Here is a 15,913-nt window from a genome sequence, read left to right on the forward strand (position 1 = left end):
GAACTACCCCCTTCTTAGGAGAGTTGGGGTAAGAAACCAATCAAACACACCTCATCCTTTTCAGTTCTACTTTGTTACCAGCTTTCCTGTCCCTCCAGAAGCTACAGAGCATTTTTGCTCCACACTATCCCAAGGCCTCGATGTACCTGTGAAAGGAATTCAAAAGAGATGGTGAGAGCGCTTTAGGATGAACTGTCTCAAACAGTAGATAAGTTAATAGGGTGAAAAGTGGAAAGGCCAGGCACAGAGCTGCAACCCATCTGGCAAGGGGAAGGCTATTTGGTGTTTATACTACAAATTCCATTGCCTCATCTCATCCTACTCATTCTCAGTTACTGTTAACTGCTGGGGCAAGCCACAGAAGCTCTTTTACAGCCCCGAGTTGGAGCACAGGACTGTTTCAGCATCCACAACACACACAGCAAAGTGACACGGGAAAGTCAGGGAGAGGCTGCCACTTTGATTTAAATCCACTTATTTGAGCTAAAGGTGAGAAGGGAAGAGGATTAAAGTCTAAGACATTCACACCCGTAACAAAAATGTCAGGCTTTTCTCAGGCAGCCATGCTTATATTTTCTCTGAGCCATGGCAGTGTCTCCAACACTTCCCCAGAAACAGAACTGGGAAAAAAAGATGGTTTTCTTCTTGCAATATAGTCCATTTTTTGTCCTGAGCACTGAAACTATCCACTCCCAATCACCATCTTATTGCTTTGCCTGTTTAACACCTGGATGACCTTAGCATCTGATCTCAGAGACAGTAAGGAAAGATATGCCATCACACTGCCCAGAGCGGAGTCATCAGCACCCAGATGATAAACCTGCTTGTTTGTCATGCGCTTAAGTATTGGTGATTTTCTTAATCAGGTTTCACAAAAAGCAAATTAAACCCATGGCTATAAGCAACAATGACTGCTTTTTAACAGGAACAGTAATTTTGCCCAAGCTGCCTGAATCCAGTCACTGTCTCTACGACTTCCCTCTGGTTGCATATTGTATTCACACTCACATACACACACGTGCACTCTCGCTTTGTCTCTCTAAGGCCTTTTTAATAAAATTAATACTGTTGCCAAATGATTCCTTGACTCTGACAAGCAAACAGAATGACCCAAGCCATTAAAGTCTCAGAGCCATTCATGCCCAGAATAGCAATTTCACCATCTATTACACTAAAAAATAAAATCCTAACGTATCCCAAAAGTTGGGGAGTTATTCAACATTTGACTTTTTTTTTTTTTTTTTGTCTAATAAACACATAAATCAAAAATAAAACTGCAGGGTAAGATGCTAAATGCTTTGTTATTGATGAAGGCACTCCTAGAATATTTTGCTAATGGCTCAGACTTGATTAATACATTAAAAAAAAAAAAAAAGATACTATTGATTTTGCTTAAAAAAACATTTAAAAAGTGCTCAACACTCTGGCAGCAAAAATATATTATGATGCACACAGAAAAACTACCATCTAAATAAGGAAGAGAGCCAGTCAGGCAGAGACATTAGAAGGAGATAAATTATGAAGCCCTTGTCTATCCCACTGAAGCAGCACCAGCACTGGAGGCAGAGTCAGGGCCAGACTATGGCAGCACACTACTAGGGACTGAAGGCTCCAAGTCCAAATTCAAGACAGACAATATTCAACTCCAAAAGCAGAGCGTGCTTTTCCACCAAGAACTTCGCCATGAACAACACTTGCTAAAATGAGACAAATCTTTCAGTCTGTGTCACAGATATATTTTAAATGGTAAATCAGACACATGCTTATTTTCTGGCCAGAGTACCACAAAATTCCTATTAATTACCATTTGTCTCAGCTGAGCACTTGGTACTAACTCTTCTACTAGTCTCAGAAAATCTGTACACACACTTTTCCTCTCACTCTAAATAGCCCTTAATGTTGAGCTATGATGACTGTCAGTAATCAAGATCCAGGATCACAGGATATTTCGTTCTGGAAAAAAAATCTGTGTTTTTCTGTGGATAAAGCACAATTCTCAGGTCTGGTATTTAAGGGACATGCATGTTAATAAGAATAAAGACGTTATAATGAGTATTTCCCTGGGTTCCCATGGGAACACACCGCTTCCTTCCAGATCTGGATAAAGATACTGAATTATTAAAACGTATCTAAAAAAGCTATTCCTAGATTTTTCAGTGGCTCCCTGGTTACTATGCATTGGGACTAATGGCTCAAGGGGCAGAGACCCGTTAAACCACATGGGTACCTACGAAAGGGTACGGAAGCAAGGCCAAGCACCTAGGCAAGTAGCCAGAGGAGTCTCAATGTTTGAAAAGATAGCTCCACTGTTTAGGACTGGAATGTGACTGACACTCATCAGTGGTTGTTAAACAAGCTGTTACTGCGTAATTCGTTCATGACATTATGCTCTCTCTACACTGTGTCGTCTATGAGCACTCATCTGCTGTCTGCCACAGTTTTGTGTGCTACCCCGACATTTACAAATATAATCAAAAATACTTGCTACCCAACTTGTAAGTGAAATAGCTTCTGCCGTTCAATACAAGTCATGCAGGGCAGAAGATTGTAATTAATTTGAGATGAAGAAGTTCTGCCTTTATTTCTGAAGATGACAGAACCTAGTGTTGGGGAAGATGAGAAGAATCCCAGGAAAAAAAGGTCTAGTAGAGCTGGTGAAAGTCCCTCTACTTGCTACAGAGGAATAAAAGCATTGAAGGAAGCTGCAATCAGAAATTGAAAGATACCTCCAATCTTTAGAAACACCATCTACATACCTTATGCAGATTCCTGAACAAGTAGAACTGCATTCCTCCTCTCCCTCTGCTTCCCACATGCATTAGGACTGGCAGCCTAAACCAAAACCTGCTGATGTCAACAGGATCTTTGCCATTTAATTTCTCTGAAGTGACTAGACTATGGAACAGATCCTGTCTTCTCAGGATCACAGATCTGTTAGCAATAATTACAACAGACCAGTTGCAGGCTAACCTAAAAGCTGATGAAAACATAACTCTCCTTTTGAAATTAAAAATATCAGGGGGTCTTACACGGAATAGCAAGAAAACCATGGTGAGCATTAAACAAACAGATGAGAAAAAACTGTGCTAGACACTTATAACACTGTATACAAATGTACGCTATTAATAGAAACATTTCTCAATTGCACTGTTTTTTAAATAAATGAATCCTTGTAGAAGAAACAAGCAGACTAATAGAATTATCGCTGTTGACCTATTTTTTAAAAAGCAGAAAGATAAAATGAGAACTTGATCTAGAGGACCACAGGGATAACATAAATTAGGTTCTTGGAAAAATACAGATTTAAACAATAAGAGGAGATGTGTTTCAATCAAAGTCTTTGATCGTTCAAGGTAAGTATGCTAGAAAATTAAATTTTCTGCTTTATTTGATTTCTTTAGGAAATAATCTTTCTTCTCTGTTTCTATCCAAAGCACCAAAAAAACCACCCTGAAAAGAAACAACTGAAATCTCCCACTGTTCTCCTGCTGAATGCAACTCTTCTCCCATCTCTGAAATTCAACATTTCTTACAATGGTTATTTCATCCACACTGTACATTAAAGATGATGCTGCTACAGTGCTCTAGCATTTCAATTCGCTTGGGATATTTTCAACATTTCCTTTAAGTTCTTTATAAGAATATACTAAAGAAGAAAACTATCTATTTACTGAACAATAAAATATAAACTCTATCCTCCCTCTAAACAAAAGCTTCATTAATCTTGCATAGACTTCAGTTTCTTATCGCACAGAAAACAAAAATACCACATAGATGTCTGGAAAGGTATCCTGCAATGAGAAACTTCAAGATATTTATTTAATTTCTTAGATTGAAAGTAAGGTTAGAACTTGATCATTTCACATAATACCTGCACAAAGAGAAATTGCTTTTTGTAAGGTGTAAAGACATAAAATGCAGCATGTGGAGATTCAAGTCAAGTCGGAATAAAACACAACTTCTTTTAAGCAATAGAGGCAATTAGCTGTCAAGATAACTTAGCATGGAAAATAGCAAGTCCATTAACAGAGAGTCATAAAATCAAATTTTCATGTCTCTCTGTAAACGATATACCCTAATATAAGCAGAAAATCTTGGCTTTATGGCATTCAGTCACCCAGAGTAAAAGAGTCAAGTCCTTGGTACTCCAGAACCAAAACTCAAAGGTGTAGAAGTTGTACAAAGGCACAGCAGGCCACTTGGCCAGCAGCAGCATAAAACTGTAAAAGCAACCAGTCCATTCCTCTTTGGTGACAGTTCAGTGACAATTTCAAAAACAGGGCTTTCTCTCAGGTATCACTCGCATGTTTAAACTACTTTTCATTTTCCTCATTATGACAAGAGGAAAACAGACCCACTACTAACTCATATGGGGACACACAGGGAAGTCCTTGTAGGATAGATCCCTCTGTTGCCCATACAACTAGTCAGGACCAAATCAGTCAAACCCCAGAAGCACATCAGCCTTCTACCCAACCCACAGGAGACAGCTCAAGCAATACAAAAATGGCAAATGTAAATTCCATAAGCTGTATGAAGGGTGTAATAATTAACTGCACTTTAAATTATGGATGGTCACCAACTGGGACATCGTACCAGAATAGGATATGTACATCTGTATTGATGACTGCACTCTTCAGAGCACTTGCTATCAAACAGTTATCTTCAGGGATTGCTCAAACATAAAACCATTCACTTACAATGTTATTTCAGACAATGTAAAATATTAGCATCTACATTTAACATATTCTGGAGAGCATTTGACTGAAAGAACAACCTGCGCAGGAAAAACTACAGTAAAATGGACATACCCTTAAGTGGATTTCAAGAAAGCAAATTGCCACACCACATTCTTGCATCCTTCAAGCTATGACAGTCCTGTCACCATGGTATTTCAGGGTTTGATTACCAGCTATAAAGAAATAAAAAGATTTTTCTGGAGCACATTTATCAAACATTAATGTTTATAATTTTTTTATTGAGGAATTAGCAACAACTGCTATATTGCACGTTACAAATTCTTTAAAAATTTATGAAGACTTGACATCACTGGCAGACTCATTTCATGTACAAGATGGAAAATAAGCAGATCAGGAAACAGAAAGTGCTGGATATTTTCAGCGCATGTTCTAAGCCCAGAAAAGAAAAGAACCATTTTCTTGCACTGCAGTTTGTCACCCTCCCAGTACAGACTTGTAGATTTACACAGGAGGCAAGACAATCCAAATCCAATTTTAAAATGTCTCAATCATTCAGTCTTCTTCTTTGACCCAACTTATCACTTATCTTCACAGCTCACAGCAGTTTCACCAGGATGCTCCGTCTTCAATTTTTTATGAGATGGCTCTCCCAGGAAAAGAGACGTGCAATGCTCTAAGGATCGTGCAATTTCATCAATTGTCCATTTGTCTTCATAAAGGGCATGCTCCTCTAGCGTAAATGGCCCTTGTTTGGTTCGGGTCAGCTCTTGCATAGTGGCACAGGTAGAGAGTTCTACAGTAAAGGACAAAAGAGGATTTAGAAAAAGTGCATAGTCAAGTTTAACTAGTTGCAACTCACGTAACCTGTATTTTTATATGTAGCCTTCTACATTATTATGCTTTGTTTGAGAATGAAGTTCATGAAGATTTATCGCTCATTTATATCTTCTTAGATTTGAACCAAGGGATCCCTTCAACTTCAGTAGCTCTCCAGTGAGGCAGAGTTCAAGATCTGACAGAAAGTCATCGAAAGGTTTTCCAGATTTAAATTAGAATGAAGAGATGAAATACTGACATAAGATATAAGCAAAACATTCTGTATTCACAAGAGACTTAGAAGACCATGCACTATTCTTCCACAGATTTTGAGGCCTTAGCTAAGATAAGGAAAAATAAAAATATAAACAAACACTCTGCTATGGTAAATAAGTACCAGTAGGACAGAATTACATAATGAGGGGCTACAAAACATAACAGCAACAAGAGCTGACTTCTAAGTGCACGAGTATACTAAAATAGTCTCTCCCATTCTTTCTGATGCAAGAAGATTTTTACTGCATTTTAAATTTTTGAAAAGGAACCAGCTGAGGACAACCTTCATCTTGGTTTGTCATTAAAGGACTAAACATAAGCCACAATGCTCAAAAGGCAGTAACAGAAAGAGAATCTTTGACTTGCCTACGCACAAATAACAACATTGAAATTCCTATGGTTATTCCACATCACTTGCTTTCCTGATCTGCAAATGTATCATTGAAAAAAAAAAATTTGAAATGGATTATCTGTTCTCCATCATGCAGTTTGATAGATATACAGCACAAGACAAATAACCCTGTGGGAAAGCAAAACCATTCACAGTTCAGGTAGAGGAGAAAGAAAACACTAGAAAAATCATCACAAATGTAGAAGGCTTTCCAGCAGATAGGGTTTATTATGTGCATGGTAATGTTCTGTACAATCTGTTTTCAAAATGTGATGAATAATGTTTAAAAAGACAGTACCTTTCTTATTCTCATCCTTAAATCTGAGTTAGCTTTAACATATGGAGGAGGAAAGAAAAAAATCTCCACCTTGCCTTGGATTATCTTGCTCAGTGTTACTACTTGCTCCATTTCTGGCAATTATTTAGCCTTCATTCCCCCATGCTCCCAAGGAAAATACCTTAGTATATAAAATCAAGTGATAGCACTACAATTCTGCAAAATAGCACGCAGCTCTAGTTACTGGAGATATACAAAATGACAAAATTTTTCCATAAGCAAACACATTCATTCCTTCAACTGTCACGGGTTTTTTCATGCCTACCTTTGCCAATGTCATTGACCAGGCTCCTGACATAAAAGCCACCACCACATTCAACATCTGGAATGTTAATAGTGACAGGGTAAATCACCAGTGCAATGTGAAATCTACTTTACATAGAAACCATGCCCCCACATAAATGTAAAAACGCACTAAGCAAACAACCCGGTGATAAAATATTTATAGGATGCAACATCAATTATTCATCCTGTAACATATGTGTGGGTGAGATTGTTAAGCTAGACAGGATGGAAAGCAAATACAATGGCAACTGAACTAACTGACTAGAAATTAAGTACTTGCTGTAGTATGTTAACAAATGCTTCATTTTAAAGGTTTCAGAAGGTTGTTTCATATTTCTAATGGTGAAAACGAGAACACTCTCTCAGCCTTTCCCTTCCCTCTCTGCCATTGCTCAGATGCTAGTTACCCAACTATAAAGGGCTGAAGTACCACTGAAGCACTGAGTTTTGTCACTCATACCTGCTCATCATACAACATCTGGTCCATCAGAGAACTATGGGTCAACTGGGTAGCTGATCAATGCAAGACATTATCTTGACCTCACAGTAGCATCAAACATTTACGAGTGTCTTTCCGGTTTACTTCCTAATGCGCTTCTTAATGAACTACCCAAGCTTCTTCATGTACAAGAGAAAAATGGGTAAAATCCTGCTCCTCAACCAAGAAAGAGGCCTGACAGTAACTAATACAGGTCCTTGCTGCACCCTGCGAGAGATGCCAGCATGCCTGGACAAAACAATGGGCAAAGTGCAGTAAGCAGACCTGAGAACGGAGGAGTGAGCTGGAGGCTGCAAAATCTCGGACAGATGCGAGTAATTCCCTGACCAGCCTCTCAGAATTTCCCCTCACAGAAAGATTACATATAGTCAGCTTAACTTAAATCTGAAATACAGTGCTTTTACTGCAAAGTGAAAGTCTCTGCACATGAGTTCACACCAAAATAAGTAGCTGAGGGAAATGAAACTCATTTCACTTCTTTATTCCCATTCTGAGTGTAAATAAGCACTAACGAGATGGAAGCATCATTCTGTGTAATAATCTTTGGCCCTTACCCAGTGTGAACAGAGGTGGCTGGAACTGCTGGAGAGAGAGGCTGTACACTCTTACTGGCCGAGCAGGCTTTGCTTCGACTGCTTCTCCTCTCTTCATCAGAGTTGATAGTCTTTCTCCATCCTTCTTCAAAGCAGAATAGCTGATCAGATAGAGTATGAAAACGTGTGTCATACAGTTGTAATAGAAGAAGCTTCTCATCCTCCAGATCCTGTTAATATTGTACTATAGTAGCATACATTTTACCTTTCTAATCCTCTCCAAGTGTTCACAAAAAACCCGACACTAGCAAGTGCTTCTGAAATCTCTTGGACACAGAATCATCTCATTTGCTGTTTAGCTACATAAACTGAAAAACAAGAGACAGTCCTGTATTTATCTCTTGCTGTACAGATTTAGAAGTGTTTCATCACTCAATTTGTAGTTTATGAAAACAAAGGTTTCTATAAGGGGTACAACACTTGCAGTTGTCTCTAATGTACTGTCTTTCCGAAGTCTGAAGGGCATACTCTGTTTCAGTGTTATGCTGAGCTGAGCACTGGGAGCTGCTCAGGCAACTCCTGTAATTCTACCTTGCACTTTTACTTGTCTCACACCAGGGTCTTCCCTGAACAGCAACTGCCAAGTTACGTAGCCTTGGTCTAGGGTGTTCAGGGGACCACTATAGAACCCAAAAAATTAATTACATGAAACTTTCCCCAAAGTTCCAACTCTGGTCTTGACAGAAAGATGACTACAGAAAAATCAAAAAAGATCCTGCTCAAATTAGCAGAGGACAATTTGAAACAGGTCACTTGAAGCATTTTTTACTGACCTTATAGTGCTCACACTGGAATCACAGTAACCGATCCATTGCAAATGCAAAGCAAAGCATGTTAGCTTAAATCACCATAAAAGCCATCTGTCACAAGCTAAGTGCCTGCACGTTGCCAGCTACTATGGCTCACCTGACTAGAAGAAATTTGCTAAGCTACAAAAGCTCAGTCACTAATCACTCATTCATACTCTAAGTTTTCAGAAAACTGATTCGAAGTCATTTAAGGCACTTTCACACAAATGTCAGTAAGCCTCCTCTTACCCAGCAACCAAAATTAAAGACTCAGAGCTTTGTTTTCTAATTGGAAGACAGGATAGAAGCCGCCAAGCCCTACAAAGCTATTTAAGACTGCTTTGCTACTTTATATTTACCATAAAGAAAACAGACTCCAGGTTACCATTTGTGCTCGATGTTCAAATGGGCATGACCTGCAGTTGCAAATAAACTCCTAAGTCCTCCTTGCCTCTACACTCTTGTCAAAATGTGTCTTTTTATTTCAGAGAGAACTGACTTCTGTTGGCAAGTCCCAACAGCTGAACACAACTGCCAAGAGTGTCTGAATGTTGTGAACTTACAGTGGAGGAACCTGCATTATGTCTCCTGTGAACTTCTGCAGCACATTTTCAAGATCTCCTTTTGTTATCTGGTCTGTAGAGAGAAAACAGTATGTATGTTAGCAATGATTATTCACATGGCACTAATGGCATCAATCACATTCTGCAGATACAAAGAAGAGTTCCCTCTCATCTGAATTTAGACAGGATGAAAAACACCAAAGAAAAGAGATAAAAAACAGAATGTAGGTAGGAGTGTGAATTATCACAACAAAAGTGGAACAAATTGTCCAAGGTGATTAAGACAGTCTGGTCGCTTTCAGAAGGGCAGAAATCCCAATATACACAGTTTTCTTTTGCAATTTCTCTCTCTTGGGCCTGCAAATTAATTTTTCTTGGGAACTACGCAAAAACTACAGAATTTGTCCTATTCTAATCTTTGCAAAAGAATAAAGCGCTCATCTAGCCTTGGCAACTCCTCTTTAAGAGTACCTAACTGCAGGGAAAAATACAACAGATTATTAGAAAACAAAAGCATCATGGGGTTTTTTTTCTAGTGAAGAAAAAGACTGCATCTGGAGCAACACATCAAATTCCATATCAAACAACTAACCTGCAAATGCACACCAGGGTATTGTTATATATTAAGTAAGGCAATTTTACTGAAGAAATCCTGTAAAAGAAAGATAGCTGCTTTAGGCAATCTACTCTCTTTTAAGAGTACACATACAAATCTCTCCCTCTTTTATTAGATTGCATTGGTCCTTTGAAATACTATTCAATAGAGATGACATCCCTAATTTGTTTAGAGAGTACAAACATAATGTCTGTAATCACAATGCATTTCAGTGCATTTCTACTGTCTAGGACTTGACTAATCCTGTTTCTCCTAAGTTGTCACCCTCCCTGCTAGGTCAACAGTTAACTGGAACATAAACCAACCAAATGTATTTACTGAGCTTTCATTATGTTTTGGGAAAGACATTTACTTGCAAACCTTACAAAACAGATGTACTTCATGTGCTAAGTGAAATAAAGAAAAGGTTCTTTCCACATCAGCTTTGGAAGATGGCAATGTGGTGCCTCAGTTTGGCAAAGCACACTTTGCAGCCTCAAGAGAAGATGCTGTCTCTAGGCCCCAGCAGCTGTCTCAAGAAATATCATTAACACTAAGGCTGCAAGGCATAAAAGTCAGTCAGGGATGCTGAGAGAGACCAACATACATCAGAATACAGGGTAGGAAAAACAAAATCAATTTTATGGTAAGTCTGGATCTTCTTCTGAAGAGCTTCTTACATGGTTATTTCAATCTTCTGTTTTTATTACTCTAGCTTAGCAACATATCACAACAAAATTACATGGTGGAAAGTTAGCATGACCCAGCTCTATGCTGGTGATCAGGAGTCAGTCTTCTTGTGAACCTCAGGTTGCTTCATGCTAGAAGTCCGTATTTAAGATCTAAGCATAAGTGTCACTTCAGGTTCTCTTTTAATTTTCACCCGTGAACTGAATTTGTGGTTAGGGCATTTAATGAGACACCTGAGTTCAGTTACTGCTCTGATCTCCTATTCCTCTGATTGAGAGGTTACATCTAGCCTCTGAAGAAATCACCCATGCCATAGGCAATCTCTGTCTCCAGAACAAAAAAAATCCCCATGCGAAGAATGATATATTAAGACATTAACAAGCAAAGTTGTGTGGTATGTTAGCAAAGTAAACATTTATAGATGAGTTTGCTAAGATCTAGAATAATACATATTAACATATTTGTCTTCTGCAATATATTGTAGCACAAGCTGGCTAATATTACATTCTGAAAACCTAAAAACGTGCTTTTTTTTTTTTTTTTTTTTTCCCCAGCACGCACTGCCCTTGTGGTAATAGACTATACCAGATTCTTGCCCTTTCCTAGAAGAACACACAAGCTGGTGGGGCTTTCACCCAGCTCTCAGTCATAAAGAAATGCCCTATTAATCTGGTCTCAAACAAAGTTTTACTATGTGTAAACTGTGTATTTGTCCCAGGCATCAGACTGGCCTCATGGCTCTGCAAGGCACACAGCCCACACTGAGAACCAGCTCCTTCACCACCTTTTGGCTCCCTCAGCATCAGTGGGGGGGATGCAGTCCTGCTGTCCAGGAGAACCATGTCCTTCCAGGCCCCAGGTCTCCCTCATCTGACTGTGGGCTTGAGTTTAGTAGGTTAACAGATTGCCCGGTCAGCACATTTAGGGAAGCATTTGGACTCAACCTTCCACCAAGCACCAAATATGAATACACACATAAAGGCTAATTAGCACCTCAGTTCCAAAACTTCCCCCATCTGACTTCCTTTCTCCACTCACTTAGAATTAAGGGTTGAGAGATGACTACTCTGCGGGACACATCTGTCACAGACCCTAATTGTCCTTGGTACCTGGAGTTAGCCTACTCCTCCCAGTGTCCTAATTGCAAATACCAAATATCCTCATCTGTTACATTACAGAGCACAAGTTTTTGGTAGAAGCTGGACTTAAACTGCAGCACTTTGCCCTTTCAGGGAAGGGCATGGCAGCTGCCACCCTGGTTCACAATGATTTTGGTGAGGACTGTTGAAGTTTAGCCCATGGACAACTGCATCTAGTCCCCAGGAGTAACGACAGCCTTAGCTTAGAACAAAACAGTTGTACCTGCTCTGTGAGTACGCTATTTAGAATACATTCAATTCAACACTGTTTTCTAAATTTCTTCCTAAGCTCTTAGACCAACAGTGGGGTTACGTGATCTCTGGGCAGGCTATGCGTCTCCCACTGGACTATTCCTTACAATTCTATCAGCATCCCAAAGCACCCAAAATTTCAGTTCTCTAATGCTTCTAAAAACATTGAAAATGAGCCTATTGGCTTCCAGCATGAAAATTCGCAAGAACAGTTGTGCTTCTGAACACTGGTGACCATTGATCGATTTTCCTGCTATAATCATAAAGGAAGTTAACTGAAGTTACCAAACCAAAAGGTACCAGTTGTGCCGCAATCTCAGGAAGCTTCCGCTGAAGGGTGATACTGCCCCGTGCTTGTTAACAAACTACACCAAAACAGAACTTAAGAACTATCCACGACAATCCAACAGAACAGATGACTGCGACAGTATAGCCCAGCACAAATTATTTGCAACCAGACAAGCAGAATGCTGAAAGAACTGCTTTCTTCAAATTGTTCAGGTAGCTCTAGTAAACATGTGTTTCAGCATAATCAGCAGAGACCTGCAGAAAATCCCCATGAATTCTGTTCTCCATGTCTGGATATAGTGTCTAGGCAGCTGGGAGGAAGTAGGTTTCAGAATGCACATTCCTGTGCATAGTTACAAACATTTAAAAAAGGGGCTACAAACATTAATATGCCCAAGAAACTATCAAAGGAATAATAAATGCTACTTGCTTCCGAAGTCAGCATCTGATAGCCTAGGAGCAGTATGAAACCATAACCTAATGTCACCTGCAAAAGCAAACTCATTGTCTGATAAGAAACAAACAAAGAACTGTGAGAAGTTCAGGCGGGGTTAAACCCAAGGAGCTCTCTTCAGTACATCCTTTCATTGTGACTAACCATAATACACAACAGTTTGCTTTCTAAACTGCTTTCTAGGGATACTTTGAGGACTAAAATGTAACACTTTCTTATAGTTAATATAGCAGGCAACCTTCTGCAGGCACTTTGCTCGTGTGGTCCAGTGGAGTCATTCAAGAAGTGTTTTATACACCTTGCCAACTGTTTTAGTGCCCTTTCTCTGCACTAAGGCCCAATTCTGGATGCCACTGGCACTGCAGGATTTATACTCCTTAGCAGATGCTCTGCTTCTGCCAGGATTCCTGTAGGTGTCAAAGGAAAGCTGAAATTCAGCTGAAATACCCGATTTGTCTGTTCTTGGAGTACCAGTTAGGTAAGGTTAAGGATTAGGGATGGTGGGCCACACAGAGAATCCTGCAGAAAACAAACGTGTTTTGGAGAGGACACTGGAAAAGATGAGACATATCTGCTTCCTTAGAAGAGAAGGAAGGAAGTAAATACACAATACATGATAGGTAGAATGGAGAAAAAAAAAAAAAAAAAAAAAAAAAAAAAAAAGGAGTATACATGTTCTCTCTTTCTTCTTTCTGAAGAATTCAAATCTGACTAATTTGCATCAACATGGAAAGCAACCGAGGCCAATTTCATGAGCTTTTCTTTCAGCCATCAGCTCGAGCAAAAGGAAACTTGATCCAGCACCCAAAACCGCACTGCCCCAGCAATGCCAACACTCCTCTTCATGAGATAGCACGATGAACTGGATCTTGCAACTGATCTCAGTTTAAAAAAATAAGCAACTCAGAAAAAGGAGGTATTTTTAACCCAGATCAGATCCCCAAGCACATAGTCTAACAGAAAGCCGAACCACCATAACAGAGGAGGTGGTGCAGAGGTGGGAACTACTCTAACAAGAGCTGCCAGTGAAAGAAACATGCATGAAAACAACACTCTAAATTCTGTCTGCAGTAAACAACACAAAATAAAAAAGCAGAACTAGTGTTTCAAGAAACAGTTTGGGTTTTCTTTTTTAAATTAACTGATTATGGGAGTTGCATCTACTTAAAATGGTATTTCACCATTTATATGTGAGCAAGTATCTACAATGAATACTATTCAGTGCAGCAGAACCACAACATTCTACTTGGAGAGGTATACATAAAAACCAAGAACGTTTTCTCTACAGCCATGATGAAATGCTGGCAACTCCAACACCATGTGGATGCTTGGTCCTTCAGAAGCTTAGAAAGAGACTTAGAACTTAATCCTGAAGCAGAAGAAATGATCCAACATCCCTGAATAACATTACTTAGTAAATAGGATTATTTAGAATGATCCATCAAGTTAACGTGGACAAGAAACTCACACTTGCCTATCTTGTGGAAAAACTGCAAAAGAAAGGATACTAGGGATGAGAGGTAGAATCCAGGCTACCTTTTTCATCACGCTATTAAAAAAAAAAAGGTATTTACTTCATGTACCTATTACCAGGTACCACAAACAGTGTGGGATCTGTAGAGTTGCTAAGCAACCAGTTACCTACTGTTTGGTTGTTTGTTGTGGGGTTTTTGTTTTGTTTTGGTGGTTCTTTTGGTTTTTTGGTTTTTTGTTTGTTTTTTTCTTTTCTCCCTCAGGTTGTAAAAGAACTAATAGCAAATACATTTGGTGTGTCCCTGGTTAGTTCTACATTGTGTCTAAAGGCACCCTGAGTATTGTGGAATGCCCAATCCAAAAAAGCCACTGGCAGGATTAGCTCTGAAGACTTAAACTCTTGCACTGTGCTCTGTGGGTCAGAAAAGTTAATTTATTAAAGTTGCTAGGACACAGACTGCAAGCAAGAGCAAGATTTAGTAAGTGAACGTATGTAGAAAGCAGTTTACAGTTTATGCCATCCTCATTTTATGCTGAGAAGTCTGTAGTTACAGGCGTGTCCTAAACAGAAGATCTAAGTACTTTATTCCTCCACTAGCCTTGAAGGGTGTTACTAGAAGAGCACTCATGGGACTGCACACTGAAAGGAAAATTTTACTGGACACAGCACGTCATTTGTCAGCCTGTCACAGATTTAAAATGACACAGTCCTGCCCAATTCCATTTTCTCCCTCCTAATCTAATGCCTGGTTTGTTTTCTTCCAACAGAAATGAACACTTGCACTGGACATAATTGCATGAAGCTGGTCTGAATTATATGAGCACTGAAGTTGAAGATGAAATAATCTTAGTTTGATTTCACATTTAAACTTAATTTTACAGAGCCCCAAATATCTCTTCCGCTTTTCTTTGATAAACGCCATTCATGCCTTCAAATTACATCAAGTATACAGATATGTTTATGCTTACCATAAGGTTTTTCTTCAGTTACTTTTCCTGTAGCATCTAATGTATCAGTAGCTTTGCCCAGTACTCCAATGGCAGTGTATTTCTATGAAGGAAAAAAGAGAGATTATTGAGTTGGGTCTTCAAGGTTGCTTTTTTTTTTTTTAAGAAGACTGCAACTACTAAGTACTTCAAATCAGGAGAGGAACATTACTTTCTGAATAGTCATTCCAGCAACTATGGGTAAGCAAATGTAAAAACGAAAAGACATGAAACTAAACAAAAAAGTAAATACTGCATTAACGTGCGCCTATGATTTCAGTTTTATAAACCCCAGAAAGAAGCATCATTGAATCTAATTTTTTCTATAAATACATCAATGCCATAAAGAAAATAATATGGTGGTAAAATCAAAGTCTCTGTGGGGTGTCATATGTAACTGTTGAAGCAAGGCACACGGAGTTTCTTTCACACACAATTTTTCTGTTCCTTCACAATTAAAAAAAAAAAAAAAGACACAAATACCTTTACTTGTGAAAGCAAAACACTCACTTCCAAAGCAAAGCATTATAACAGTTCTGCCATGAAATGCAGTGATATGCAATGGCCTAAAGCTGGAGTTTTGAATATGTGGAATCTGGTAAGGACCTTGTGACCAGCACAAGGAGCGCAAGGCCACTGAGTAAAATGTCTGCTTGTCATGGGTTCTCCAAATATTTCTGTTTCAGGGTTATTCAAGGTTCTTCTCTGATAAATTCTTCGCTGTACCTGTTTGTAGCTTGCAGGAAGAAATTAACCCGATCCCAGGCTAGTACCTCTTGTCCTTACT

The 15,913-nt window shown here is 39.1% G+C and overlaps 1 protein-coding gene across 1 annotated transcript in view; it reads right to left on the minus strand.

Moving 5' to 3' along the window:
- Nucleotides 1-4,957: 4,957 nt before the first annotated feature.
- The window catches only part of TRUB1 (TruB pseudouridine synthase family member 1), a 28,924-nt gene continuing 17,968 nt past the window's right edge, over nucleotides 4,958-15,913 (minus strand). Inside the window, 6 exon segments of the mRNA XM_042791285.1 lie at nucleotides 4,958-5,283; nucleotides 5,285-5,493; nucleotides 6,786-6,842; nucleotides 7,859-7,998; nucleotides 9,249-9,321; nucleotides 15,109-15,190. Coding sequence (XP_042647219.1) covers nucleotides 5,245-5,283; nucleotides 5,285-5,493; nucleotides 6,786-6,842; nucleotides 7,859-7,998; nucleotides 9,249-9,321; nucleotides 15,109-15,190 — 600 coding nt within the window. The 3' untranslated portion in view covers nucleotides 4,958-5,244.

Source organism: Tyto alba, unplaced genomic scaffold (assembly GCF_018691265.1).
Source record: "Tyto alba isolate M040663 unplaced genomic scaffold, T.alba_DEE_v4.0 Super-Scaffold_1, whole genome shotgun sequence".
Taxonomy (NCBI): Eukaryota; Metazoa; Chordata; class Aves; order Strigiformes; family Tytonidae; genus Tyto; species Tyto alba.